This window comes from Bombina bombina, chromosome 9 (genome assembly GCF_027579735.1).
Source record: "Bombina bombina isolate aBomBom1 chromosome 9, aBomBom1.pri, whole genome shotgun sequence".
Lineage (NCBI taxonomy): Eukaryota > Metazoa > Chordata > Amphibia > Anura > Bombinatoridae > Bombina > Bombina bombina.
Genome location: NC_069507.1, coordinates 158,556,762 through 158,584,220, shown reverse-complemented (window position 1 = coordinate 158,584,220; position 27,459 = coordinate 158,556,762). Strand labels below are relative to the sequence as shown.

The 27,459-nt window shown below is 37.4% G+C and overlaps 1 protein-coding gene across 5 annotated transcripts in view; it reads right to left on the bottom strand.

Moving 5' to 3' along the window:
• Positions 1–27,459, bottom strand: part of CNNM2 (cyclin and CBS domain divalent metal cation transport mediator 2) — a 406,635-nt gene that overhangs the window by 74,549 nt on the left and 304,627 nt on the right. For 2 of the 5 annotated variants that reach the window (XM_053692455.1, XM_053692457.1), the window contains exons 4-6: positions 23,151–23,320; positions 20,958–21,054; positions 3,774–3,836 (exon numbers count right to left, since the gene is read on the bottom strand). In XM_053692455.1, the coding sequence (XP_053548430.1) occupies positions 3,774–3,836; positions 20,958–21,054; positions 23,151–23,320 (330 nt within the window). The remainder of the gene's footprint in view (positions 1–3,773; positions 3,837–20,957; positions 21,055–23,150; positions 23,321–27,459) is intronic. The other 3 variants (XM_053692456.1, XM_053692458.1, XM_053692459.1) reach the window with 2 other exon arrangements.

Sequence of the window (27,459 nt, the reverse complement as noted above, 5' to 3'; positions counted from 1 at the left end):
TTCAGCACCTGGGTAGCGCTTGATAATTGGTGTCTAAATGTAGCCATCCTATCAGCAAGTGCTATCCAGGTGCTGAACCAAAAATGGGCCAGCTTCTCAGCTTAATTTCCAGAAAAGCCTTTAGTCCACTCAACACCGCTAATTGCATGCTGGGTCACTCCAACTATGTACCAGAAGCCAGATAAAAATGTGAGAAACCTTATGCCAGATAGGCAAAACAAGCTGCTTAAATTTAATAGAGTAATTTCAATCTGTCAATCATAAGAAAAGAGTAAGATAACTTCAATAAATAATTATTTCAAGAGCAATTGGCATGTCCTTCATCCAGATATCAGGAGGAAACGCCAGAAACCAGAGTAGTCTATCATTGACCTCATTAATTACCAAACTGACTTGACCATCCAAAAGATCTAGTCATTTTGAAGGCAACACAGCATATAAGGATTCAGCTCTTGGGCTGGTACATCACCAGACCCTTAGCTCCTCTCTGATCCACAGCATCTTAGTGTGCAGAGCATCATCATGCATGGTCACAGCTGAAGGATTTCATCAAGCTCCAAATGTAAGTATTCAGCAAATTGCTTATATTGTATATCCTATAAGGGTCTTCTTGAAAGCCAGAACAAAAGAGGTACTGTCCCAACGTAACAGTGTTAAAAAATATTCCTTTATTCAAAAATGATCATGTTAAAAGCAGAATCAAAAGTTATGGTAAAACAGGATAGTAGTGTGCAGTCTAACGCGTTTCAGCTCCATTTGAGCCATATTCATAGACCTCATCTTGAAAGCCATCAGCAAATATCAATATTCAGTAAGCAAATGTACAAATAATCATGATATTTTATAGCAGTATACTAGTGATTCCCAGCAAGACCCAGAGGTTGTCACACTGGGTAAGTACAAGAGGACGTCAGCTGTAAGTTAGCAGTGGGCCTAAAAATCTACCGAGTACTGAGGGTGCCGCTGTGAAAGACAAATCACACATTCTCCTCAAAAAAATACTGTTAACACTACAGTGATTTATGTTAAGTCTCATACAAATATGTCACAGAGATCTATAACTACTTTGTAGATAAATATCTCAGGACCCAGTTTTGCAAACTATCATGGCTGCCTCCCAGAAGTTTAAAAATTGTTTTACCAATGTGTCCCTTTTAATAAAAAGAAAAAAAAAAGTGGACACCCAAGTTGAAATGTAGAATTAGAAAATGAGTAGAATTAGATTAAAAATGCTACCATGTTACGTAACAGAAAGCTTTACACTATGGAATCAGATTGCCGCAACATGTAATACAAGCAGTAATCAATTTTTTTGCCTAAAGCTTGTGATATTAAGAATGCACATACAGTATCCCACAAGTGAGTGAGTACACGCCAACGTGAAAAAACCTTAATAAAATAATCTGAATAAAATTTTTAGTATCAAAAAATGTCACTTAAAAAAGGGACATTAAACACATGGGGGCCCATTTATCAAGCTCCGTAAGGAGCTTGTGGACCCGTGTTTCTGGTGAGTCTTCGGACTCGCCAGAAACAGCAGTTATGAAGCAGCGGTCACAAAGACCGCTGATCCATAACCCTGTCCGCCTGCTCTGAGCAGGCGGACAGGAATTGCCGGAATTCAACCCGATCGAGTACGATCGGGTTGATTGACACCCCCTAAAAGTATAAACTAATCTAGTTCGTAGGATAGCCTTATGTTTATCCCAGGCATTCTTAAACTCCCCCAAGTATAAACTAATCTAGTTCGTAGGATAGCCTTATGTTTATCCCAGGCATTCTTAAACTCCCTCATAGTGTTTGTCATTACCACCTCTTGTGGAAGTTTATTCCATGAATCAATCACCTTTTCTGTAAAAAAGTGCTTCTGCAAAATTACCCTTGAATATACTACCCTTCAGCTTAAGATCATGACCCCTTGTTCTTGAATTTTTGTTTTAGGTAAAATACTCACAACCTCAGCTTTGTCCTTTAATATACTTGAAAGTTTCTATCATATCACCTCTTTCCTTTCTCTCTTCTAAGATATGCATATTAAGGTTAATGAGCCTCTCCTGGTAACAGGGGTCAAGTACACTGGGAACGCAATGGAACGGAGTTCCTTCACTATTTTTGCAGGTGGAACTACGTTTCCCTTGGACAGAGAACAGAAAGGGAAATACATGTGTACACACAAAGGAAAATAGTCCTTGCAATTAAAGGTGTTTGTAAAACATCTTGACAGTAGGATAAGCCCAATGACTTTATTTTAAACATCAATAGTATGTGTTGTCTGTTTATCTATGTTGGTGTCTGTATGTCTATCAATGACCTGTGCAAGATAATGTATTTGCTGCAGATTCAACTTTAATAGTTTCATCCCAAAGTGCAAGGTGACCTGTTTTGCTTTCCGTGTTACTGTGCCCTCTTGCCTCCTTCTTTATCTGCCAGTGTTACTTGCTTCACATTTACTTGGTATACGTGTTAATGGTAAATGAAAATGACACATAGGGGCCGAATTATCAATGTGCGTACGGACATGATCTGCTGTAGCGGATCATGTCCGCTGCACAACGATAAATTTCTTGTAAAATACTTGTGCAATGCCGCCACCTGCTGATTTGTGGCCAATCGACCGCTAGCAGGGGGTGTCAATTAACCCGATCATATACGATCGGGCGGATTGCTGTCTGCCGCCTCAGAGGTGGCGGACGAGTTAAGGAGCAGCGGTCTTAAGACAGCTGCTTGTTAACTCCTGTTTCGAAGCAGCTGCATACAGCTCCGTACAGAGCTTGATAAATCAGCCCCTTAGGCGCCTTGTGACCAAAATTTAAATCACATTATCATTGTTTCTTACTGCACACACAAACCTTATCAAGATCATGATATCAGATGTTTACATTAAAGAGCCTTACACATCCTGAAAGCCAGGAAGTAACATCTCCTAAAATTTTACTACGGCTCTTATCTTTTTGAATTATTCAACATCATCTATATACAAATGCACCTTCATCTGTTTTAAAAAGTGTGTGTCTGGCTTCTCAGTATTCAGTATTAGTTGAATCCTAAACTACAAATAAAAATGTCACCTCTGCCATGTAAAAATTTAACCATAGGTGTCCATCCTCAGGCCCAAAGGCAACCATTCAGCCTTTCATTGGTTTTAATTTGCATTCATTAACCAGACTGTATAGATTATATACATATAAATACAGTGTGTGTGTTTGTGTGTAAAACAATATTAATTGTGAGGGAGGTGGAGGTCTTGGTGAGTCCCCACACTTTTTTTTTTTGTAGGATTTGACCTCTGCCTGGTACGTTTTATTTTTTTAGACCATGTACCATTTTGGTAGCCTTCCTTTGCACAGATTCCAGTTTGTTTCCATCCTTCTAGAGATATGTCCTCCAGAACTGTACTCAATACTCAAGATGAAGCCTAAGTAATGATCTATAAAGTGGCATAAGAATCTTACTATTTCTGCTGCAAATACCTCTACCAGTATAACCAAGCATCCTACTGGCCTTACTCACTTCAATACTACATTGTTTAACTAAATTATAAATTATACCTTGACAGTTCTATTAGATTTTCTTACATATATTTTTTTTATTAAACTGCAAAAAAGGCTGTTTGATGTGCTTTTTTGATTTGTTTCTTAACATCATCTACAGATCAAATTTCTTACTTTTGCATACATTCATATCCATTATTTATCTGGACGAGATTCCTTATTCTGTGGTCAAAAGAAAAAAAAGTTTAGACTTTGGATGAAAAAGAAAACATGCTGAATTACCTGGAGAACCAGCTAGCGATTCTGTTCTGCTGACAACAAAGGTACGGGACAGGGACAAAGGAACTAAAATCAAAGAGAGAAGAAAGGGAAAAATGAGAAGACTACCAGATGGAAATATTGTAGATCCGTGAATGCATAAAACCAGTCCCCTGGGCAATATTTACAGATACAGAGACTTAAAGGGAAATGAAACCCAATTTTTTTTTAAGATTCAGATAGAGAATATACTTTTAACCCTTTAACTGCTGAGTTACCCACATGCTGAGCTATTTTGGAGTTTTTAGATGCTGCTCACATAGGTAATTTTTCCGTGAGAAACCCACCCATATTATATATTTTTTTTGTTTCTATTTTTTCAACAGCAGATTCACACTATACCCTTATTTTATATACAACAAAGGACCAGAGTGCAAAAAGGAGCGCTATTTAACTCTCCTGCTCGAGCGTTAACTCCACTAGAAGTAAGCTTTTTGTGCTCGTCGGGTTGCGCTCTTATTATGAGTTGAAAGCAAAGTGTTTTCGCTCATGCGCTATCGAGACTTGTGTAAAAAGCTGAACTTGGAATAGCACGCACGCGATAACCTATTCCCCCATAGGAGTCAATGGAGCAAAAAAACACCCTACTCGCATGCAAACTCGACATGAAAATATGAATATTTCACATTCCAATGTTCTTCAGATAGAATATGTCCTATTTATTCATATATATATATATATATATATATATATATATATATATATATATATATATATATATATATATATATATAGTAGAAGCAGAAATGATGCACTCACAGGATTTTCACAACTCAGTGTCAAATTTATTAGATGACGTTTCAGATCATAATTAGATCTTTCCTCAGATCAAAAGTGCAGAATATACAAATACATCACAATATATAGTGTGATAATAAGTGCTTAAACACAAGCATACCTCCCTCCTTTCTTCAAAAAAGCGCCAAATAACGCGTTCCAACACTACGGTGAACCGGAAGAAGCCTCTGAGGTCACTTCTGGTTTCATTGTTACCAGTAAATAATGTATATACAAAATTTTGAATTGCACTGCACACTTGTGTATAAAAATTGCTATAAAAAGTGATATATCACACATGTAAGTGCTTGCAGAAATTAATCATACATACAACCCTTTAAGCTGTTTTCAAAAAACGGGTTACCATGGTAACCAACCAAACATAACTATCGTACTCAAAAATGTGGCCTGAGTAACGATTTTTAAATATACTATCTACATCCCATAATGTGTTTCAATATCTTGTATTACTTATCCTAAACACTATTGCTGTTAATAAGCCCCTTCATGCAGGCTTAAAAATTACACCCTCTTCAGTGTATACATATACCTGGTGACATAATTAAAGTGACAGATATCCTAACTTATATCTTAAAGTGATATTGCATCATACATATTTATGAAGAGTAATAATAACAATAAAACTAAAATCATATTAAAAACAAAATTCAAAGATGGATAGTTGACTGCATATTCAAGTATGCCAGTCAATTCAGTTTTACATATGGGATGGAGCCCACCCCATATTGACTCAATACGTAATGCCTTAATTGCTCAGTCCAGCAAGCCATCTCAGAACCATTGTGGGTCACTGGTATATAATAGACCCTAGGTGTGTACCTCCCAGATCCCAACAACTGTGGCTATCTCTGATCAAAGAGTGACTAATATTAAAGCAGAATAAGTGGGCCATCAAGGTGCCCTGCTAGCAGATCTCCTCTGCCAAAGCAGTGCCTCCCCAAGTCATGTTATATGTGTTAGATTCCCCAAAAGCCAGCAACACACCCATGTCAGTTAGCTCCACCCTACTCATATCGCACCCCTGGTATGCAACAGATTATGTCAGCCACTTGAAATCTGGTACTGAATTTAACTCTCCCAAGAAAATAGTTCACAAAAAATACATCCATTTCGCTTCCGTGATCAGCAGGAGTTTGTCCCGGTCGCCACCGATATCCAATTTTGGAACATGGCCAATCAAGGTATATCTCATAGAAGACACAGAGTGTCTGTTTTCAGCACAGTGACGTGCTACCAGTTGGTCGGAATGACCTTTCGCCAAGGCCTGTCTTATGGCTAGCATATGATTGGCCATTCATTCCCTGAGTGTGCCCTTCATCTTGCCCACATAGAATTTCAAGCAGGGGCAGACCAGCAGGTAGACCACATGCGTGGTGGTACATGTTATTGAATGTCGGATGGTATATACTTTGTTTGTGTGGGGGTGATAAAATCTCTTGGTGGATATCAGCCCATTACAAGTTACACAACCTGTGCATCTGTAGCTGCCCTTTACACTAACCCTTGTCTGATCTTGATAACACTATTTTGGATCCGTCTTGACCAACAGGTCCCGGAGGTTCGTACTCCTTCTGAAGCCCACCATCAGTGTGTACTGCTTAGTGAATCTGAGTTTGGGATCCAAAGCCAGGATAGGCCAATGTTTCCTTAGGATTTTACCAGTATTGGCCGTACTTGGAACGAATGTTGTGGCCATAATCATTCTTTTAGCATCCTTATCCTCCTTCTTCTTGAGTGTATGTTTAGACAATGTCCAGTACTGGATCAATGATCCTCTGTTTATATCCCCTCTGGAGGAACTTATCACCCATTTCTTTCAACTGGGAAACCCCTACAGCATGGTTAGTATTATTACGGATCGTCCTGACCTATTGGGATTTTATAATCCCTCTCAATAAAGTGGGTGGATGGCTACTATCTGCCCTTAAGACTGAGTTGCGGTCTGTAGATTTTTTGAAGAGTGTAGTACCTATCCTGTCTCCATCCCTAAAATATTTAGGTCTAGAAAATTAATATGTATTATATCATATGTCATCTTAAAAGTACAGTTGTGTCTGTCTTGTTGAGGTTTTCAAACCACATCTGTAAATTGCCCAGGCCCCCCGCCAGATGAGGAAGATGTCAGCTATGTATCTGCAATAGAATATCAGAGATGACATCTCGCCCATCCAGACAAATCTGTCTTCAAAATCAGACATGAAAATATTGGCATAAGCTGGGGCCATATTTGACCCCATTGCCGTTCCTGCTGTTTGCAGGTAAAAATCATCTTCAAAGTGAAAGTAATTCTGATGGAGACAGAAATCAATAAGCGATAGCAAGTACTCAACCGGAGGTCCCTCATATCGTGCATCTAATAAAAGATGCTTTTTGACAGCCAACAGTCCCACACCATGAGGAATGATGGTGTAAAGACTGTTGACGTCCAAGGTAAAAAGAATGTCATCCTCTTGAATCCTTACATCACTTAATAATCTGATCAGCTGATTAGTTTCAAGTAGAAAGGAACACATTTGTTTTACTATAGGTTGGAGGAGGAAGTCAATATATCGTGCCACAGGCTGTGAAAGCGAATCCACCACAGACACAATTGGACGCCTCAGAGGTTTATGCAGGGTCTTATGGATCTTTGGGATAGTGTAAAGTACAGGGATCTTAGGGTATTGTGTGGAGTAGTCACTCTTTGATCAGAGATAGCCACAGTTGTTGGGATCTGGGAGGTACACACCTAGGGTCTATTATATACCAGTGACCCACAATGGTTCTGAGATGGCTTGCTGTTCTTGCTGGACTGAGCAATTAAGGCATTACGTATTGAGTCAATATGGGGTGGGCTCCATCCCATATGTAAAACTGAATTGACTGGCATACTTGGATATGCAGAGTCAACTATCCATCTTTGAATTTTATTTTTAATATGATTTTAGTTTTATTGTTATTATTACTCTTCATGAATATGTATGATGCAATATCACTTTAAGATATAAGTTAGGATATCTGTCACATTAATTATGTCACCAGGTATATGTATACACTGAAGATATTGAAACACATTATGAGATGTAGATAGTATATTTAAAAATCGTTACTCAGGCCACATTTATGAGTACGATATTTATATGTTTGGTTGGTTAAAATGGTAACTCGTTTTTTGAAAACAGCTTAAAGGGTTGTATGTATGATTAATTTCTGCAAGCACTTACATGTGTGATATATCACTTAGCAATTTTTATGCACAAGTGTGCAGTGTAATTCAAAATTTTGTATGTACATTATTTACTGGTAACGATTAAACCTGAAGTGACCTCAGACGCTACTTCCGGTTCACCGTAGTGTTGGAACGCATTGATGCTTTCCACTGCAATATTTGGTGCTTTTTTGAAGAAAGGAGGGAGGTATGTTTGTGTTTAAAGGGACAGTCAAGGCCAAAAAAACCTTTTATTTTTCAAATAGGGCATGTAATTTTAAACAACTTTCCAATTTACTTTTATCAAAAATTTTGCTTTGTTCTCTTGGTATTCTAGTTGAGAGCAAACCTAGAAAGGCTCATATGATAATTTCTAAGGCCTTGAAGGCCGCCTCTAATCACATGCTTTTGTATTTGCTTTTCACAGCAGGGGAGAGTAGTTCAGGTAAACCATATAGATAGCATTGTGATCACGCCCGTGAGTTGTGGCAGACACTGCACTAATTGGCTAAACTGCAAGTCAATAGATAATAACTAAAAGTCATGTGATTAGGGGCGGTCAGAAGATGCTTAGATACAAGATAGTCAAAGCAGTAAAAAGTGTATTAATATAACAGTGTTGGTTATGCAAAACTGGGGAATGGGTAATAAAGGGATTATCTATCTTTTTAAACAACAAAAATTCTGGTGTTGACTGTCCCTTTAAGCACTTCTACTACAATGCTGCACCCAGGTGGCTGACCCAGAAGGGAAGATTCATTTTCTACAGTATATATATATATATATATATATATATATATATATATATATATATATATATATATATATATATATATATATATATATATATAAATGTTTGTTGCACAAATATATATTTAAACTTATATATACACATGATTATATATAGGTATAGATATATACAGATATATATAGGAATATCTATTTATAAATGCATAGAACAGATTCTGCTATGTGCAGAACATTGAAATGTGAAATATGTACAGTAAACACACACTATAACAAAATATGAATATTGCAGAAATATGCTTTTACATGTTTTCATCTACTTAACTGCAAAGGGCTGCAATGCACTTATATAAATGTATACATATGTATTTATGTGTTAATATGTGTATATATGTCTGTAAATACATATAGACACATATAAATACATATGTACACATATAAAGACATATATATACATACACATATTTAGACATGTATATGCATGTATCCCTATGTTGAAGTCCTTTGCCTGCCTTTTTTTCTTATACCTGAGACCTCATATCTTTGAGCCCTCATAACTTTTGTGTGCAATATTGTTTTTGTAATAATTTTTATTAGATAGTGTTACTATGAGTGTAACTGTACGTTGTAATGTATTTTTGATTTGTTTTGTGAAACAGTTAACCAGAGCTCTGAGGAGGTGCAAACTCAACACACGTTAACTTTAACTGTGCTCAAGTGATCGCGTTTATTTACTCTTTGTAATACGAGCAAAAAACCTGACACATGCAAACACCCGCGATAAACTCCTTAGTGCTCGCATGTAACTCTTAGCGCTCCATTCGTAATCTGGCCTAAAATGTAAATTTTAATTTAAAAAAAAATAGTGTGTGTGTTTCCCCCTAAACTCTGTTGCAAAAAGGAGTTATATAAAAAAAACTTTGGGTATATGTATATAATTTTGATATGCCTGTAGCCACTACTCAAGTAAATGCATATTTATACACGCCAGGTGATCACTATTAGCACAGTGAGCATCTAGCTATAAAAAACATGTATAGGGGTTTTAGTTTAAAGAGGAGTTTTCTGGATGTTAAAACAAGGGGTCATAGGGGTCTCTAGACCTGTTATAAGTGCCTAGAGACCCCCAGGTCTGCAAACAATGTGGAGAAGTGTGTACTTTACTATTATACCCATCATTTGAAAGAGAAAGTAATTGTCTTTCAAATGGTAAGTCTTGGGAGCTTCTAGGACTTAAAGGGACATGAAACCCAACATTTTTCTTTCATGATTCAGATAGAAAATACATTTTTAAACAACATTCCAATTTACTTCTAATATCTAATTTGCTTCATTCTTTAGATATCCTTTGTTGAATAGCTAGCAATGCACATAGGTAAGCCAATCATCAATCAGCAGCAACTGAGCGTATTTAGGTATTCTTTTCAACAAAGAATATCAAGAGAATGAAGCAAATTAGATAACAGAAGTAAATTGTAAAGTTATTTAAAATGACATGCTCTATCTGAATCATTAAATAAAACATTTGGGTTTTATGTCCCTTTAAGGGAGCAGAGATTGAAGGGGTTGAAACACTTACCCCCAAATTTATTGGGATATGAAACCCAATATTTTTTATTTTATGATTCAGATAGAATGTGCAATTTTAAGCAACTATCTATTTTACTCATATTATCAGTTTTTCTTCGTTCTCTTGGTATCTTTATTTGAAAAACATGAATGTAAGATAAGGGAACTGACCCATTTTTGGTTTAGCACCTGGGTAGCGCTTGCTGATTGGTGGCTAAATGTAGCCACCAATCATCAAGTGCCACCCAAGGTCTGAACCAAAAATGGGCCGTCTCTTAAGCTTACATTCCTGCTTTTCAAATAAAGATACCAAGAGAACGAAGAAAATTTGATAATAGAAGTAAATTAGAAAGTTGCTTAAAATTGCATGCTCTATCTATCTGGACCATGAAAGAAAAAAAAATAGGGTCTATTATCCCTTTAAGTCCTACGGAGCTGCCTTACACTTCCTGGTTTCTGGGGCTCTGTGACATTACCACCCATGGGGGTAGTGACATCACAGGCATTCCCGGATTTCCCTGGCAATGCTGGTCCACTGGAACACCAATGATTTGGGGGTAAGATCAGGGGGAGTTGCGATGAGCTCTAAAAGCTACCCCAGCCAGATGAGAACACATGGTTGTCAGCCATACTTATCACATCCTCACACACAGTTAAGGGATTAAACAACGTTCCAATATACTTCTATTATCACATTTTCTTTGTTCTTTTGGAATCCTTTGTTGAAATGGCACATCGTGCTCTAGACATGTGCAAGCTACCTATCTAGGTATCTTTTCAACAAAGAATACCATGAGAACTAAACAAATTGAATAATAGAAGTAAATTGGAAAGTTTTTTTATTTTAAATGGTATGGAATGCTCTCTCTGATTGACAAGAGGAAGATTTAGGGTTTCATGTTCCTTTAAACATAGGAGGGTCAGACAGTGCAACATAAATTTGCAATGCAAGCTTTGTGCAAAGTAACTGATATGACCCTCAAAATGTGATTACACCAGAGGACAGGATTTGAGAATCACTTTACTAGATTTTTGAAGAACAAGGAGAATATGATTCTTAATATAGTGCAGGAGAAAAGTTTTTAACCTCTTTATTACCAAAGAGTTTTTGTTACACATCTGTTTTATTCATTTTGTAGCATAACATTGTTTTACCTTTTTTTTTAATATAAAAAGTTATGTTATTGTTTAACAATTGTTACAATATCAAAAATGTTATACTGTACCCATTGTCTGAACACTTTCACTTTAAAGGTACCATAAACAATCAAAATTGTTCATAAATATTAAAGGGACACTGAACCCAATTTTTTTCTTTCGTGATTCAGATAGAGCATGCAATTTTAAGCAACTTTCTAATTGACTCCAATAATCATTTTTTGTGTTCTCTTGCTATCTTTATTTGAAAAAGAAGGCATCTAAGCTTTTTTTCTTGGTTCAGGACTCTGGACAGCTCTTTATTATTGGTGGATGAATTTATCCACCAATCAGCAAGGACAACCAAGGTTGTTCACCAAAAATGGGCCGGCATCTAAACTTACATTCTTGCATTTCAAATAAAGATACCAAGAGAATAAAGAAAATGTGATAATGTGAGTAAATTAGAAAGTTGCTTAAAATGTCATGCTCTATCTGAATAATGAAAGAAAAATTTTGGGTTCAGTGTCCCTTTAATAATCCCTGTAAAAAATACATAAAAAATGTGAATACTTTAATGTCCCTTTAATAAAGAAATTGATAACATTTAGTGACATAAAAGTGATTTTAAATTTGCTGCTCAATCAAAATAAATGTATAACGTATGTGTAACAAAAGGTAAATCTAAATTCTAGAAAGATACATTTCAGGTATAAAAATGAAAGGAAACCATGATTGATAAATATATACAGGATATAGCATATGTAAAGATATACACACTCTGCTTCAGGAGCAAATAAAAAGAATGAAAATAGAAAAAATAATAATAATGAGGTTACTATATTCCTAAACTTTATTGAGGTAAGATTTTTTGATATGATTAAATCTAATTTCACCTTATTCACTATTAATGGATGAGACCAGAGGAATTTTAAGAGACACCGAAGATATTGGGGCCGATTTATCAATGTGCGGGCGGACATGATCCACTATAGCGGATCATGTCCGCCCCACATCAATAAATGCCGACAGCGTAAGCTGCCAGCATTTATCATTGCACAAGCATTCCTTGTAATATGCTTTTGCAATGCCTCCCCCTGCAGATTTGCGGCAACTAGCAGTGGGTGTCAATCAACCCAGATCGGATCAGATCGGGATGACTGCTGTCTGCCGCCTCAGAGGTGGTGGACGAGTTAACGAGCAGCGGTCTTAAGACCGCTGCTTCTTAAATTATGTTTTTTGGTGAACCTAAAGGCTCACGTGGAAACAGCTGCATTCGCAGCTACATAAATCGGCCCCTTTGTCTCCAAATAGCAACGTTAAAATGTTCTGTTTATTTTTTAGAGGATTCTATAATAGGCGTTCTAAATAGAGCAGATCTTTGCTCTTTCCGAAGTGAGTGATATAGATTTTTTTTGCACGGTATTTGTTTTTGAAACAATCTTCATTACTGTTTGTTCTCTTTCTCCTCCCCCTTCTCACATATTAGATTCTATTTAGACTTCATTTGGAATTATTCAGAGATATATCCTTTATATTTGTTTATCATATCACAGTGACTTTAACTATGTGTTTAACCCCTTTGCAGGGGTTAAAGACAAAGGTATTTGCAGGCATTAGTGTAACAAGAAAATGCTCTAAGACTTGCTAGGGAGAACCGAATATTGTAGGGAATCACTACTTGCTTGTATGAAATACATTATTAATTTGGAGCCACAGCTGTAGTCCAGACTATAATTGTGAAAAAATAAAAATAAATTTACATCCAACATATCTTGTGAACTATTGGTCTGTGTGAGTCAATTTTTATTTCACAAGGTACAATTATGAATCGGTTTTCACTAAAACCACTAGGTGTTGCTAAATCAGTTTTAGTGTCAACTGTTTAAGCTCTGACACTACTTCTGAGAAATACACTGCGAAGGGCAGAACGCTAACAACTAAAGTGAGTTATATCCAACAGTACATAAATCTTTATGTATAATGGCAACTTTAAATTTTGTTTTAAATACATGTTATTTATTGTCCATTTTTTTCTTGAATTTAATTCACTATTTAAAACTTTATAAAAAAAAATGATAATTATAGTTTACATGACATTTGGTCCATTTTCATCATTATGAAATACTTGTATATATTTCTATAAAAAACTGTCTGATGGATACAGATTACTTTACAAAGGACAGTCAGAAACATGTTCCATTAAGGGTTGCCACCTAGACACTATTTTAACAGCATAAATCAAATTTTAGGCCAGTTTAGATAACCCCTTTTGCATACCCTGTACCTTGGCCGTCAGAAGGTGCTTCCAGGGCTTTAAGACTGTGGTTCTTGCCAGCAGCAGCAGTAAGACCACGCTATTTCTGCATGCCTCAGGATTTAGGCCGTCACAAAGCATAGCTACCAACATTTGAAAAAAAATTACCAGGGACACTTTGCAGCAGAGCCAAAACCATATATTGTATAGCTCACCCACTCCAAAATAAGTACATAAAATACTAGTATTATAATTTTAAAAACAAAGCGCAACTCCAATTCAAACTGGAGTATTAAGGGGTATGAAAACCAAAGTTTTTCGTTCATGATTCAGATAGGAGCATGACATTTTTAGAAAGTTTCTAATTTACTCCTATTATCAATTTTATGTTGTTTTCTTGGTATCTTTATTTGAAAAGCTGGAATATAAGCTTAGAAGCCAGCCCATTTTTGGCTTAGCGCCTGGGTAGAACTTGCTTATTGGTGACTAAATGTAGCCATATTAGGTATTTGGCCAATAAAAAAGTCCAACAAGAAAGTCCAAAGATCAGGAATGCGGATAAAGGTGTGTATCAATATTGTGAAGTCCCAAAACATCTTCAAAGTTTAGTGAAAAGTACACAAGTATGAATTTGTATCCAAAAATGTATATATGGTGATATAAAAAACAAAATTTATGCTTACCTCAAATTATTTTCTTTTAGCTTGATGATGGTCCACAGTCCACCATAATATATGGGATATATTTCCTGCCACTAGGAGGAGGTCAAGAACCCATACCAGAGCTTAAAATCCCTCTCGGCTCTCTCTTAGTTTAACGTATATTCAAGTAGAGAATAGGAAACATAAAGTTAGGAAAGACAAAGCAGGGTCTGCAGAGTTGTCATTAGAACTATCGACCAAAAATTTAAATGGGTGGGGCCTATGGACCATCATCATTCCGAAAGAAAATAATTTATCATCAGGTAAGCATAAATTTTATTTTATTTCGTAAAATGATGATGGTCCACAGTCCTCCATAACATATGGGATTAATACCCAAGCAGATAGTCTATGTTAAGGAAAGGGTGAGACAATTTTTCTGGCAGTTTCTATTTAGCCAACACAGTGGCCTGAAGGACTTTCCTGCCAAAAGCTGCTTACAAAGAAGCAAAAACATCAAAGCGATAACATTTGAAAAACGTATGCAGAGAAGACCATGATGCATCATTTTTAAAAGCCCACAATGGTGAATCTGCTCTTGAATGAATGAGCGGTGATATGCTTAGGAGGCGACATTCCCACCACCAAATAAGCCTTTTGAATCACTTGTTTAAGCAAATAAGTCAACGCTACCTTAGTAGCTTTTTGCCCTTTACGAGTCCTAGAGTAGTGAACAAACAAACTAGAAGTTTGTCTGAAATCTTTAGTACCTTGGAGAACTTTGAAGCCCTGACTACATAAAGATTATGTAACAGTCACTCCTTAGAGTTAGCAGGATATGGATATAATGAAGGAACAACAATTTCTTGATTGATATTTTTCATAGAAACTACCTTAAGAAGGAAATCATATTTGGTACGAAGTCCAGCCTTATCATTGTCAATAATTCAAAATAGAGAATTGCAAGGCAACGCTAACAACTCAATCTCTCCTTGCTGAAGAGATTGCTAATAGGAAAAGTTATTTCCAAGACAACAGCTTGATGTCAATGGAATGCATTGGTTCAAAAGGAGGACCTTGTAATACAGAAATAACTAGATTCAAATTCCAGGGTGGAGAAATAGGTTTTACAACTGGCCTTATTCGAACTAACTCCTGGACAAACTTCAAATTCCTATGAAAAAGAGCAAATAATGCAGAAATTTGACAATCCCATGTCAAGGCCATCCTGTAAAAACTGAAGGATTCTAGGAATCCTAAAGGAATACCAATAGAACCTGTTGGAAGAGCCTCACTTAAAATAAGCCTTTCAAAACTTTTGATAAAACTTTTGTGTTACAGGATTTCTGGTCGGCATCAAAGTTTCAATGACCGAATCTGAGAAACCGCTATGTCTCAAAACTAGGCATTTAACCTCCACGCTGTTAAATTTAGAGATTTGAGATCCTGATGGAAAAGAGGACCTTGAGACAACAGGTCTTGTCTCAGAGGGAAAATCCATGGAGGAGATGAGGACATCTGTACTAGATCTGCATACCATATCCTGCAGGGCCAGGTTCGAGCAATTAATATTACTGACGCTGACTCCTGTTTGATCGGAACAATGACTCTTGAAGATGAACAACCAAAGGAAACAGGTATGCTAGATGAAACTCCCATGGACATACCAAGGCGTCTATCATGTGAGTCTTTGGATCTCTTGATCTTGCACAATATCTTGGAAGTTTGTGATTTAAGTAAAAAGCCATTAGATCTGTGTCAGGTAGTTCCCATTTGATCACTAATCAATCGAATATGTCCTGATGGAGAGACCCTGCAACTGGATGGACTGATTGACAGATTAGATAATCCGCCTCCCAATTGTTCACAACTGGTATGTGAGCTGATAGATAGCACCGATTCCTCTCTGCCCAGGACAGAATCTGAGACACTTCCTGCATTGCCAGTGGATTGCGGGTACGTGATGATTTATGTAGGCCCCTGCCGTGATACTGTCTGGCTGGAAACAAATAAACCTTTCCTCCTTCAATAGGGGCCAGGACTAAAGAGCCCAAAGAATCATTCCAAGTTCAAGAATGTTAAAAGGTAACCTCGCCTCTAAAGGGGACCAGACTACTTGCACTCTTCTAGAATTCCAGACCGCTCCCCAGCCAGAAAGACTGGCGTCCGTGGTCACAATAGCCCATGACAGACGGACAAATGAAGGATGCCCCAAGGGTCAAAGAAGGACTTTGTATCCACCAAGAAAGAGGTTGTCTGACAGATAAATCCAGAGTAATCTGTTGTTCCAAGTGTAGACAATTATTTGACCACTGATTAAGCATAGATAATTGAAGGGGTCTCAATGGAGAAGGGGCAAAAGGAACTGCGTCTGAAGCAGCTACCTTAAGACCCACCACCTCCATGTACTGAGCTACTGATGGAAATGGAGGACTTTGCAGGGAGAGACAGGCTTTCTGAAACTTTATTCTGCATGGTTCCATCAGAAACAGACTCATAAGGACTGAATCTATTATGACTCCTAGAAATGTTACACTTGTAGCAGGATATAATGAGCTTTTGGGAACATTGAGTTTCCAACCGTGGTCTTGTAGAAAAGACAGAAGCTTGTGAATATGAGAGATCATTACTGACAGGGAAGGTGCTTGCACTAGAATGTCATCTAGATACAGTGCAATTGAAATGCCCTGAGCTCTGATCATCGCTAACAATGCACCCAACACCCTACCAAAAACTGATAGTATTTTTCCAGACATGCAAACATCAGGACCTGATAGTGATCCTTATGGATAGCTATGTGCAGGTATGCACATCCTGGAGGTCTATAGTAACCATAAACTGATCCTGTTGAATTAAGGGTAAAATTGTGTATACTGTTTCAAAGTGGGAACCCTGACAAACATGTTTAGGGTTTTCAGATCTAGGACAGTAAAACCCTTGACCCTGTAGAGGCACGGGTACTGGGATAATTACTCCCATATTCTCTTATTCCTGAACACATTGTATAAAGGCAGTTGCTAATTTCTTAGCCCCATAATGCGACTCTGTACCGAGTAAACTGCAAACTCCCCTTATTCCAGAGTTCAGTTTAACAAGTAAAAAATACCAGATACAGCCCATCTTCTGAGTGAAATAATGTTTCCCAGAGTCAAACAGCTGCACATACCTGGAAGCTGGGCGACAGCTTAATTAGTCCCACAACCAAGAGGTCCTGCAGTTCCCTCCGGTAGAGCTGTGGAGACATACAGGGTCTTAGTTACCACATGCTAAGACCATCATCTGAAGGGCAGCACACACCATGGGAGGCACAGTGAGAATAGATCCCTTCAGTTCCCACTGCTTTGAAGCCACCAGATGCTTCTCTTTTGTTAACTGAAGAGACTGATCTGGTCTTGGCTACACCCTAATAAAATAGTACACTTAGGCACTACAGAAAAAAATAATAAACTCTTGATTGAAGAATCTAAACTAACACCTCACTTTACCTCTTCCTATCACTAACACAGGCAAAGAGAATGACTGGAGTGGGAGGGAAGGGAGGAGCTATATATACAGCTCTGCTGTGGTGCTCTTTGCCTCCTCCTGCTGACAAGGAGGCGTAATCCCATAAGTAAGGATGAAATCCGTGGGCTCGTCATATCTTGTAAAAGAAAGGATTTTAAGCTCTTGTATGGGTTCTTGACCTCTTCCTAATGGTGGAAATATATCTCAGATGTTATGGAGGATTGTGGACCATCATCATTTTACAAAATAAATATTCAATGCTGTATGTTCCAGTGTCAGCAAGTGAAGTGTCCCTGTAATAAAGAAATATGCAATAGTGTAGAGTGTATTAAATGAGTGTATCCTACAAATAAAACCAGGCTTACTGGATAGCCTCTATTAAATGCTGCTGCCCATACTATAGGCTATCCAATAAGCCTGCTTTTTTTTATTTGTGGGATACACTCATTTAATACACTCTTTTGCATATTTCTTTCTTACAGGGACACTTCACTTGCTGACACTGGATCATACAGCATTTAATAATTTTATATCACCATATTTACATTTTTGGATACAAATTAATTTTTGTGTACTTTTCACTTCACTTTTTGGGTTTCCTGTCCCTTTAAAAGGCAGGGACAGGAAGCCAAAAAACAGGACTATCCAAGTAAAAACATTGCAGTAGGCAACTATACACAAAGGTGTCACTATAAGTTAAAGGGACCAAAAAAGTCAAAATAAAACTTTCATGATTTGATTCTCTCTCTTGATATCCTTTATTGAAGAGTATACCTACGTAGGCTCTAGAACCGCAGTGCAGTGCTGGGAGCTAACTGGTGATTAGTTACTACACATATATGCCTTTTGCTACTAGCGTACCAGATGTGTTCAGATACTGTTTTATCCCAAGTAAGGAGGCAACCCTAGTTCAAATGCAATATCACACAGATATGACAGTGAGTCCATGTTCAGCTCTGTAAGGGTGAAAACTCTTAATGGTTAAAGAAAAGACTAGTAAAGTGTAACATATCCACGGAGAACACTTAAATAATGTGAAGCAAATCATAGCAAATTTATTACTGTGACCTGGCAGCAATGATAGGTATTAGCTTATTTGTTTGACCACTCAATGACAGGCAATCTTGTTAATTATTTATAAAGGGATATTCTATTGAAACTAATCCCTAAGCGCCACAAATGCTTTTACATGCCCACAGCACCATCTGACCATCTGGCAGCAGTGTTTGCAACTATGTATAAACTGCTATAAACATTGTTGCAAACACTGCATACTAAATACAGGTGTACCGGCTACTAAGCTCCTATCAGCCTTAGGTTTATTCTTCAATAAAGGATACCAAAAGAAGAAAGCAAATTTGATAACATACAGAAACTGGAAATGTGTTTAAAATTGCCAGCTCTATCTGAATAATGAATGTTTAATTTTGACTTTACTTTCCCATTAAAGGGACAGTTTAGTCCAAAATAAACTTTCATGATTCAGATAGAGAATGCAATTTAAAAAAAAATGTAAATGTACTTTTATTACCAATTTTGCTTTGTTCTCTTGGTATTCTTAGTTAAAAGCGAAACCTAGGAGGTTCATATGCTAATTTCTAAGCCCTTGAAGGCCGCCTCTTCTCTCAGGGCATTTTGACAGTTTTTCACCACTAGAGGGTGAGAGTTCATGTGTGTCATATAGATAACACTGTGCTCATGCACGTGGAGTTCAGGTGAGTCAGCTCTGATTGGCTAAAATGCAAGTCTGTCAAAAGAACTGAAATAAGGGGGCAGTTTGCAGAGGCTTAGATACAAGGTAATCACAGAGGTAAACAGTGTATTTATATAACTGTGTTGGTTGCGCAAAACTAGGGAATGTGTAATAAATGGATTATCTATATTTTTAAACAATAAAAATTCTGGTGTAGACCGTCCCTTTAAAAAACTTTTTATTAATACCAGAACTTAGAAAATCAAGAATGTAGAGGCAGAAGTAGATTTTCTGCTACTTTTTTTCACCTAACCCTGCATGGCTGTAATAGAGTAAATTCACCAACATAACACAGTAACGGTAAGGATGTCCATGACCAGTTTATGTACTGACACTTAGATAAGGCAGTGCACAATAGTAAATACTGTAATTAAATCATAACAGAATAACTGTACTGTAGAAAAACAATCAATTCAAAGGAAAAGTTACATTATGAATTTTAAATAAATATGATTATGTTTAGGGTGGCACACCTGTAAAGAGGTGCCAGTTTTGGAGGTGACCTGCGTTAAGTATGTATTTATAGGTGTACATAAGATGAACAGAAAATGGAAATCTGTCTAGTTTGCACTGACAACAGACATTTTGCAAATTCAAAACATTGCCATTGAGCCAGGGGCATAAGTAATGAATTTATATGTAACAACTTGGTATGTCCCACTTAGTAACATAACTATATGGAAATATGCTAAAGAACAAAAAAGGAACACAGATATTTTTTTTTCTTTTGTAGTCCATCGGGATTACAAGTGTTTAAACCAACTAAATACCACAATACTAATACATATATATATATATATATATATATATACACACAAATACAGTATATATATATATATATATATATATATATATATATATATATATAAATATATATACACACACACATATATGATTATAATAGACCACATGTTACAGCAAAAACTTAAACACATGACCTTTTGTGGGCTATATAATAAACACATGACCTTTTGTGGGCTATATAATAAACACATGACCTTTTGTGGGCTATATAATAAACACATGACCTTTTGTGGGCTATATAATAAACACATGACCTTTTGTGGGCTATATAATAAACACATGACCTTTTGTGGGCTATATAATAAACACATGACCTTTTGTGGGCTATATAATAAACACATGACCTTTTGTGGGCTATATAATAAACACATGACCTTTTGTGGGCTATATAATAAACACATGACCTTTTGTGGGCTATATAATAAACACATGACCTTTTGTGGGCTATATAATAAACACATGACCTTTTGTGGGCTATATAATAAACACATGACCTTTTGTGGGCTATATAATAAACACATGACCTTTTGTGGGCTATATAATAAACACATGACCTTTTGTGGGCTATATAATAAACACATGACCTTTTGTGGGCTATATAATAAACACATGACCTTTTGTGGGCTATATAATAAACACATGACCTTTTGTGGGCTATATAATAAACACATGCATTTTTCATCAGTTTATGTTTATTATTTATTTTTGCACCAGTGGGAGGAGTAGACAAAAGTGATGCCAAATCACAAACTACCTGGAGAGGCTGTGAGTGCCATTACACCATAGTATGAAAATGCACCAGCTTCAAACTTCATGCCTTCCTTTCCAGCTTCCACTTCTACTTTTCCCTGTGGATAAGGAAAGAAGAGAATGAAAAGAAAAGATGCATATTCTGTTTTTGTTGATCTTTGGACAATATTTAATCACAGCACTAAAATACAGGCAAGGTGCAAAACAAATGAAAGATCTTATTTTGGTTTAAAGGAGCATTAAGCTTGAATAGTAATCCTACCCATACAATATATACATAAAGAAAAAAATACATTATTTTCTCTGTCTTTTGCTGTATGTTTTGCTGGGCCCCCGTCTCACAGGGAGAATGGAATACATACAATGTGCCCACATATGCTATACTTTACTACATGGTTTTCAGTGATTGCTTAGACCAGTACAGGAGCTCACTGCACTTACATCTGGCACTAATTATCCAGTGCAAACATAATAATATGGGATTTATACATGGACTGCTCTTGATTTGCAAAACCCTGGAAAATGTGCTAACTAAAATATAGGTCAACATTAAAATGTGCATGGGTGCATTTCAATTTGAAATAACAAAATGTATGCTTACCTGATAAATTTCTTTCTCTTGTGGTGTATCCAGTCCACGGGTTCATCCATTACTTGTGGGATATTCTCCTTCCCAACAGGTTGCAAGAGGACATCCACAGCAGAGCTGTCTATATAGCTCCTCCCCTAACTGCCACCCCCAGTCATTCGACCGAAGACAAGCAAGAAAAAGGAGAATATATAGGGTGCAGTGGTGACTGTAGTTTAAAAATAAAAAACACCTGCCTTAAAATGACAGGGCGGGCCGTGGACTGGATACACCACTAGAGAAAGAAATTTATCAGGTAAGCATAAATTTTGTTTTCTCTTGTAAGGTGTATCCAGTCCACGGGTTCATCCATTACCTGTGGGATACCAATACCAAAGCTTTAGGACACGGATGAAGGGAGGGACAAGGCAGGAACTTAAACGGAAGGCACCACTGCCTGCAAGACCTTTCTCCCAAAAATAGCCTCCGAGGAAGCAAAAGTATTTAAACTAAGTCACCACATATCTCTTGATACTTCCTTTCTTGTCGAGAGTTGCAAGAGAATGACTGGGGGTGGCAGTTAGGGGAGGAGCTATATAGACAGCTCTGCTGTGGGTGTCCTCTTGCAACTTCCTGTTGGGAAGGAGAATATCCCACAAGTAATGGATGAACCCGTGGACTGGATACACCTTACAAGAGAAATAAGCATTTTTGCAATATACTTCCATTAGCAAAACTGCTTCTAGTATAAGTAATTACTGTTTTTCTGCAGAACATGCACATATCCTGTTAGGGCCCGTGCAAAGGTATTCAAACACCATGACTGCTCAGAAAGCTGGCAGTGGTGCGTATTGCTTATGAAGACGTATTTTGAGTCATACAATCTACTGCTGACCGTATGAGAAGGTGCGGTTTTTGAATTCTGGTGCAAAGGGCCCTCACAAGATATGTGCGTATGCTGCAGAAAAACATAATAACTTTTACTAAAAGCATTTATATTAATGGACGTATATTGCAAAAATGCACCTATTTCATATTAAAATGCATCTAAGCACATTTCATTTTTGACCTTCCTATCCCTTTAAGTAAAGGTACAGTATCATTGCCATAAAGCACTGGTTTTCAAACCTGTCCTCAAACCTCCCTAACAGGCCACATTTTGAGGATATCTGAACTGGAGCACAGGTAAAATAATCAGAGATTAGTAAACATTGTTATTTTACCTGCTCTCATCCAAGGAAATCCTGGAAACCTGGCCTGTTGGGGAGGCCTGAGAACAGGTTTGAAAACCAATGCTATAAAGCCATTTTCTGTTTTTATCTATGAATAAGAAAATCAGCTGAAGTAGATGATAAAGCTGAATTGGCAAGATATAATCTAATTGGGCTACATAACCCAAATCATAACGTTTTTGTGTAACATGCATATTTTTGTGGGTAAAGGTGTTAGCATGAAGTTCCCTTTAAACAAATGTGAAAAAAAATATAATAAAAAAAATATATATTTTAGAACCTAATCATCAAAACAAATAAATTATATTTTCTGCATCTTTCTGTTTTTTCTTTTAAAGGGATGGGGGGGGGGTAATATAAAATGTTAAAGGCATTTGAGAACAACTTGTCAGACCTGTAATACAAGAACAAAGTAGTCCACAGGCTTATTACGCTGGTAGAGGTAGTATTCTGGTGATTTTTTGTTCTTGTCATCAAACTTCAATTCCTGGATGACATTGGGATGTTTAAGCAGTCTTAGCAAAATCTTCTCCGACATCTGGGAGGGGCTAAATGCATCCACTTCTGAAGAGGAAATACCACACAATGGAACTGGTATTACATTATTGTATCATGCTAGAGAGCAAAATACATTTTTTACAGAGTCATGGACTATTTTTTGCAAGCACTTCAGAATTTATAAAAGATGCTTTTAAAGTAATGTCTAAAAAGTGAAACTAAGTGAAATGTAATATAGCACTTAATAGTATAGAAATTGCAGTCACATCCCCAAAGATAAAGAAAAAAGAAGAAGAAGAAAAAAAAGATTATAGGTATCAAAGAACTGTCCAAAGATCAAGGCAGCTACAGCATTGTTTCTTTTTAACAGACACACAAACAAAAAAAACTTCAAGGGACATAAAAAAAAAGTTGGGATAGAGACAAAAATATAATTTATGTAAGAACTTACCTGATAAATTAATTTCTTTCATATTGGCAAGAGTCCATGAGCTAGTGACATATGGGATATACAATCCTACCAGGAGGGGCAAAGTTTCCCAAACCTCAAAATGCCTATAAATACACCCCTCACCACACCCACAATTCAGTTTAACGAATAGCCAAGCAGTGGGGTGATAAAGAAAGGAGTACAAAGCATCAACAAAGGAAATTTGGAAATAATTGTGCTTTATACAAAAAATCATAACCACCATAAAAAGGGTGGGCCTCATGGACTCTTGCCAATATGAAAGAAATTAATTTATCAGGTAAGTTCTTACATAAACTATGTTTTCTTTCATGTAATTGGCAAGAGTCCATGAGCTAGTGACATATGGGATATCAATACTCAAGATGTGGATCTCCACTCAAGAGTCACTAGAGAGGGAGGGAATAAAATAAAAACAGCCATATTCCGCTGAAAAAATTAGTCCACAACCGAAAACAAAAGTTTATTTTCATTTTTGAAAGAAAAAAACTTAAAACAAAAGCAGAAGAATCAAACTGAAACAGCTGCCTGAAGAACTTTTCTACCAAAAACTGCTTCCGAAGAAGCAAATACATCAAAACGGTAGAATTTAGTAAATGTATGCAAAGAGGACCAAGTCGCTGCTTTGCAAATATGATCAACTGAAGCTTCATTCTTTAAAGCCCACGAAGTGGAAACTGATCTAGTAGAATGAGCTGTAATTCTCTGAGGCGGGGCTTGACCCGACTCCAAATAAGCTTGATGAATCAAAAGCTTTAACCAAGAGGCCAAGGAAATAGCTGAGGCCTTCTGACCTTTCCTAGGACCAGAAAATAAAACAAATAGACTAGAAGTCTTCCTGAAATCTTTAGTAGCTTTAACATAATATTTCAAAGCTCTCACCACATCCAAAGAATGTAAGGATCTTTCCAAAGGATTCTTAGGATTAGGACACAAGGAAGGGACAACAATTTCTCTACTAATGTTGTTAGAATTCACAACCTTAGGTAAAAATTCAAATGAAGTCCGCAAAACCGCCTTATCCTGATGAAAAATCAGAAAAGGAGATTCACAAGAAAGAGCAGATAGCTCAGAAACTCTTCTAGTAGAAGAGATAGCCAAAAGGAACAACACTTTCCAAGAAAGCAGTTTAATGTCCAAAGAATGCCTAGGCTCAAATGGAGGAGCCTGTAAAGCCTTCAGAACCAAATTAAGACTCCAAGGAGGAGAAATTGATTTAATGACAGGCTTAATACGAACTAAAGCCTGTACAAAACAGTGTATATCAGGAAGTATAGCAATCTTTCTGTGAAATAAAACAGAAAGAACGGAGATTTGTCCTTTCAAGGTACTTGCAGACAAACCTTTATCCAAACCATCCTGAAGAAACTGTAAAATTCTAGGAATTCTAAAAGAATGCCAAGAAAATTTATGAGAAGAACACCATGAAATGTAAGTCTTCCAAACTCTATAATAAATCTTTCTAGAGACAGATTTACGAGCTTGTAACATAGTATTATTCACTGAGTCAGAGAAACCTCTATGACTTAGTACTAAGCGTTCAATTTCCATACCTTTAAATTTAATGATTTGAAATCCTGATGGAAAAACGGACCTTGAGATAGTAGGTCTGGCCGTAATGGAAGTGGGCAAGGCGGGCAACTGGACATCCGAACCAGATCCGCATACCAAAACCTGTGTGGCCATGCTGGCGCCACCAGCAACACAAAAGATTGTTCCATGATGATTTTGGAAATCACTCTTGGAAGGAGAACTAGAGGCGGGAAATGTAAGCAGGATGATAACACCAAGGAAGTGTCAGCACATCCACTGCTTCCGCCTGAACATCCCTGGACCTGGACAGGTATCTGGGAAGTTTCTAGTTTAAATGAGAGGCCATGAGATCTATCTCTGGAAGACCCCGCATCTGAACAATCTGAGAAAAAACATCTGGATGGAGAGACCACTCCCCTGGATGTAAAGTCTGGCGGCTGAGATAATCCGCCTCCCAATTGTCTACACCTGGGATATGCACCGCAGAGATTAGACAGGAGCTGGATTCCGCCCAAGCAAGTATCCAAGATACTTCTTTCACAGCTTGGGGACTGTGAGTCCCACCCTGATGATTGACATATGCCACTGTTGTGATATTGTCTGTCTGAAAACAAATGAACGGTTCTCTCTTTAACAAGGGCCAAAACTGAAGAGCTCTGAGAATTGCATGGAGTTCTAAAATATTTATTGGTAATCTCGCCTCTTGAGATTTCCAAACCCCTTGGGCTGTCAGAGATCCCCAAACAGCTCCCCAACCTGAAAGACTCGCATCTGTTGTGATCACAGTCCAGGTTGGCTGAACAAAAGAAGCCCCTTGAACTAAACGATGGTGATCTATCCACCATGTCAGAGAGTGTCGTACATTGGGATTTAAGGATATTAATTGTGATATCTTAGTATAATCCCTGCACCATTGATTCAGCATACAAAGCTGAAGAGGTCTCATGTGAAAACGAGCAAAGGGGATTGCGTCCGATGCTGCAGTCATGAGACCTGAAACTTCCATGCACATAGCCACTGTAGGGAATGACTGAGACTGAAGGTGCCGGCAGGCTGCAACCAATTTTAAACGTCTCTTGTCTGTTAGAGACAGAGTCATGGACACTGAATCTATCTGGAAGCCGAAAAAGGTGACCCTTGTCTGAGGAATCAAGAAACTTTTTGGTAAATTGATCCTCCAACCATGTTTCCGAAGAAACATCACTAGTTGAGTCATATGAGATTCTGCAGAACGTAAAGGATGAGCTAGTACCAAGATATCGTCCAAATAAGGAAACACCGCAATACCCTGTTCTCTGATTACAGAGAGTAGGGCACCCAGAACCTTTGAAAAGATTCTTGGAGCTGTTGCTAGGCCAAATGGAAGAGCAACAAATTGGTAATGCTTGTCTAGAAAAGAGAATCTCAGAAACTGATAATGTTCTGGATGAATCGGAATATGAAGGTATGCATCCTGCAAGTCTATTGTGGACATATAATGTCCTCGCTGAACAAAAGGCAGAATAGTCCTTATAGTCACCATCTTGAAAGTTGGTACTCTTACATAACGATTCAAAATTTTCAGATCCAGAACTGGTCTGAATACATTTTCCTTCTTTGGGACAATGAATAGATTTGAATAAAACCCCAAACCTTGTTCCAGAAGAGGAACTGGCATGATTACCCCTGAAGACTCCAGGTCTGAAACACACTTCAGGAAAGCCTGAGCTTTTACTGGATTTACTGGGATATGTGAGAGAAAAAAATCTTACTCTGAATCCTTTTCGATACCCTTGAGAGACAATGCTCTGAATCCATTGATTTTGGACAGATTTTATCCAAACATCCTTGAAAAACCTTAATCTGCTCCCTACCAGCTGAGCTGGAATGAGGGCCGCACCTTCATGCGGACTTAGGGGCTGACTTTGGTTTCCTAAAAGGCTTGGATTTATCCCAATTTGAGGAAGGCTTCCAATTGGAAGCAGATTCCTTGGGGGGAGGATTGAGTTTTTGTTCCTTATTCTGACGAAAGGAACGAAAACGGTTAGAAGCCTTAGATTTGCCCTTAGGTTTTTTATCCTGAGGCAGAAAAACTCCCTTTCCCCCAGTAACAGTTGAAATAATAGAATCCAACTGAGACCCAAATAAATTATTACCTTGGAAAGAAAGAGACAGTAATCTAGATTTAGATGTCATATCAGCATTCCAGGATTTAAGCCACAAA